The following is a 4,060-nucleotide window of genomic DNA, read 5'->3' as shown; positions in this document are numbered from 1 at the left end:
CCCTTCCTCTCTGTAAAAAATCAATAAAATATATTAAAAAAAAAAAAAGATGTTCTACCTTTTAAAACAGACCTTAGAAAACGCCACAGTGAGGAATCTAGAGCTTAAATGCTGTAACAGGGACATGTCAGGCCCAGCCCCTCGGGTTCTAGCCCAGGGCACACTCACCCTCGCCCAGGTCCTGTGTGTAGGGCACGGGCAGCTCGTCACCTCCAGCTGTGGCTTGCATGGCGCCATCTCTCCTGCCGACTGTCTGCTCCGGGGAGCCCTCAAAGTTCAGAAAGTGAGAAAAGACACGTTCGTTTCAGTCACAAGACATTTCAAAGCCACTGTAAAGTAACAAGCCTCCAGCCCTTCCATTCACATATGGGAGAACAGGGGGTTTCACAAAGTTTCTCTTCTAGCACATTCTGGGATCAAAGGCCTCAAAACTTCTAGTAGATGGTCAAGGTTCCCCTTGGAAAGGAAACAAGCTTTCTTTCTCTAGCTGTGCCCATGGCAGCTACTTCAAAAGCCACTTGGATGGTGAGGGACGGAGCAGGCAAAGCGAGAAGCCAAGGCCCGAGCGAAAGGGCCTGACCTGGCCCTCGTATGGAAGCAAATGAAAAAACAACACGAAACAGGACAACACTGTCACTAGGTCCTCAGGTAGAACCCAAAGTTCAAGAGGCCCCTGGGGGACTTCGTGTGACCTCGATGCTGTGAGGTCTACAACTCCTTTACAAGCTTCAGCCGGTGGAGTGGCCCTGCGAGCGCAACCAGGTGAAGACTTGCAAGATCAGGAGTGAGGATGTGGGGAGGCCCAGCCCTGTAGGGACAGCCCCGAGGCATCGTTGCTAAGGGCCTGGGTAACAGAATCCTGCCTGGTGGACTTGACAGAGTTATTTGTGGCTGCTGTGTCTGGAGGTGTGGCAGAACTTGGTTTGAGAATTATGGGGAAGTAGCCAATTCTCATCAAATCCTATGTACTGGCAGCTCTGGAGTCTACAAAGAGAACCCAAGTTGTGTGGTAGGACCCAAGTGGCCTAAGTAAACAAGCCCACAGCCCCCAAGCAGCAATCTCAGAGAGGGGGCGGGGGGCAGGGATTGAGTATTTGGGTGTCTTCGAAAGGAGAAGGTAGATTTGGGCATAATCGCCCCTGGCAATTCTAGGTTGTAGACATCTGAATTGTCATCACTGACTACGCCCCGCTGTCTAATTCTAGGAAAGGGGTTTAAAATTCTGTATACCCCAGGTAGGGGAGGTATCTACACTTTAAGCAAAACCCTTAAATATCCAGATGAGAACATTTTCCCACCAGGACCACCAAGCACTGGTCTGATTGGGAGGCATCATTATTATGTATAATTTAAAAAGCACATATCTGTCGACCTCCATGGCGGCCTGCCCCTTATAACACAGAACTGAGAAGCTGTGACACAGACCACGTGGCTAGTAAAGCCTAAAATATTTATCATCTGGGCCTTTACAGCAAAAGTGTGCTGACCCTGATTTGCAATAAAGGAAGGTGTGAACAGCTAAATACCTATCGACAAGAGAGCAGTTTTAATGGAAGAGAAGTGTTCACAATATATATTAAGTAGGGGAAAAAGGGTAGAAATATGTATAATTAAATATATGTGTATTATAATGAGGAATCATGTTATATTAAAGTATTATTTGTGATTATCTAGAGAAATCAGGTCAATTTTAAGTACACAGTTATATGTATTTCTAACAGACAGTTCTACGATAAAATGTATTATGAGTGTCATTAAAGTAATTAATCAGGGAGAAATCTGACTTCTGAATTGCTGTTAATGGCTTTGGAAACCTAACACTGAGGTTTTCATTCTGAGCACAGAATCCCCAGCCGAGAAGCGGTGATTAAGAAACATCAGACATCCTTGCAAATGTTACTATCGTGGAAGACTGAGTAGCAGGAAGGCAGCTGTATCGGCGCCTCCCATGGACATAACGTGGGCAGAGCTGCAGTGTCCACGGATGAACTCGGGGAAAACAAACCAACCACAGCTGGACTTTTAAAAGGTGGCACAACGTGGAAGGAAAGAATCGTGACGCTGCCCACGGCATCCTCTCCCTACTCTCTCTCCGCCCCTTTCAGAAGAAGCAAGGAGGCATTTTTCTTTCCTAGAAGGACCTGGACTTGGTCTTTTCTATAAGAACCCAACTAGCAAGCTCACAACTGTGGCTGACGTGTGGGGTGGGGAGAGGTCTGTCCGGCTGGCCCAGCTGTGCATGTGGTAGCCTATGGTAGAGGCTATGGTAGAGGAGACACCGGGGGACAGAAGGGCTTAAGCACCACACAGCTCCTCCTTGAACTTGACAAACAACAGAAGAAATGCTTCTCAGTAAGTCCTTAGAAACAGGAAAATAGGGTTTCTATTTTCCATGGAAGGGCCCTGCGGTGGCTGCTGGTACTGTTACAGCTCACCCACCCTTTATTCACATCAATACCCCTCCACAGCGGGCGGGTGGTGGCAATAACATGTGACATTAAATACCTGGATCTGTCCTTTGCTTTTCTCCTTTTCTAGTCTTCCACCCCAAATTCTCAATCCTCGAGAAAAGAAATAAAATAAAATTACCACTGAAGTAATTCTGAACACGGAGTTTCTGTTTAATCTGCACTCAAAGAAAACCACATGACAGGCTAAAGAAAAGCATAATATTAAAACCAAGCCGTATTTCTGATCATCTGCTGCTCTTCATCTTTGTGAAGTTCATAAGAACCCAACTAGCAAGCTCACAACTGTGGCTGACGTGTGGGGCGGGGAGAGGCCTGGCCCAGCTGTGCATGTGGGGGTCCAGTTGTCAGAATCCCTCAGCCTATGGTAGAGGAGACACCAGGGGACAGAAGAGCTTAAGCACCACACAGCTCCTCTTTGAACTTGACAAGCAACAGAAGAAATGCTTCTCAGTAAGTCCTTAAAAACAGGAAAATAGGGTTTCTATTTTCCATGGAAGGGCCCTGCGGTGGCTGCTGGTACTGTTACAGCTCACCCACCCTTTATTCACATCAATACCCCTCCACAGCGGGCGGGTGGTGGCAATAACATGTGACATTAAATACCTGGATCTGTCCTTTGCTTTTCTCCTTTTCTAGTCTTCCACCCCAAATTCTCAATCCTCGAGAAAAGAAATGAAATAAAATTACCACTTAAGTAATTCTGAATATGGAGTTTCTGTTTAATCTGCACTCAAAGAAAACCAAATGACAGGCTAAAAAAAAGCATAATATTAAAACCAAGCCATATTTCTGATCATCTGTTGCTCTTCATCTTTGTGAAGTTGAAAGTTTTCTTTTTTTAAAACCAAGATTAGACAAATATTTGCCGTTAATGAAAATCTCTACCTAGTGTCAGGAACCCCAGGAATCAGCGTTTTAACAAGCTCTCCAGATGGTCTTCTGCATGCTAACGTGCGACTGCTATCAAGGTGTTTAGGTGCTTCAACTGCTGTTCTCATCAAAATGGGAATCGGAAATGAGTCTTTGCTGGTGAAATTAGTGGTATTGGAGATACATGAACTGGCAAAATATTCCAGGCACGGCCCATTCTTACTGAAGCCTGTAGGAATGATTCCTACAGAGCCCTGTGTCCTGCCCAGGATACCTTACCTTCTGCTTGTGCCAACTTTCACCCAAGGTGTGGCTGGGAAGGTAAAGATAGAGGACTTCCTTTAAGAGCAGGTCTTGTGAACCTTTTTTGCCTGTCTTACCCAACACATGGCAGAACTGGATCTGAGGTTGGCTTTCATTAGTAAGAACGAGTTGGTAAGGCTGAATGGGAGGAACTGACATCACCCAGTGCAAATTTCCTCAGCTATTTACCAAAGAGAACCCATGAAAAGTAAGTTTGCAACACCAACTATTAAACAGTTAACCGTAAATACTGAGAAGGGGGAGGCGGGGATTCCGTACCCTGGGGCGTCTCGTAGGTCAGCGTGGACATTTGCACCACCGGGGCATCCTCGAAGGGTTGGTTGTACTGCAGGAGAGCAAGGGGCATCACGTCGGGTCCGAGGGAGCCAGGAGCCCCTGACCTGGGCGGAGGAGAG

The 4,060-nt window shown here is 46.4% G+C and overlaps 1 protein-coding gene across 2 annotated transcripts in view; it reads right to left on the bottom strand.

Annotated features, from left to right (window-relative positions):
* The window catches only part of HJURP (Holliday junction recognition protein), a 13,621-nt gene that overhangs the window by 8,480 nt on the left and 1,081 nt on the right, over positions 1 to 4,060 (bottom strand). The window contains exons 2-4 of one of the 2 annotated variants that reach the window (XM_014544161.1): positions 3,924 to 3,990; positions 3,075 to 3,130; positions 169 to 268 (exon numbers count right to left, since the gene is read on the bottom strand). In XM_014544161.1, coding sequence (XP_014399647.1) covers positions 169 to 268; positions 3,075 to 3,130; positions 3,924 to 3,990 — 223 coding nt within the window. Of the gene's footprint in view, positions 1 to 168; positions 269 to 3,074; positions 3,131 to 3,721; positions 3,819 to 3,923; positions 3,991 to 4,060 lie in introns of those variants that run through there. The other variant, XM_014544162.1, reaches the window with a different exon arrangement.

This window comes from Myotis brandtii, unplaced genomic scaffold, assembly GCF_000412655.1.
Source record: "Myotis brandtii unplaced genomic scaffold, ASM41265v1 scaffold354, whole genome shotgun sequence".
Taxonomy (NCBI): Eukaryota; Metazoa; Chordata; class Mammalia; order Chiroptera; family Vespertilionidae; genus Myotis; species Myotis brandtii.
Note: the sequence above shows the minus strand (reverse complement) of the source record. Positions and strands in the feature narration are given on the sequence as shown.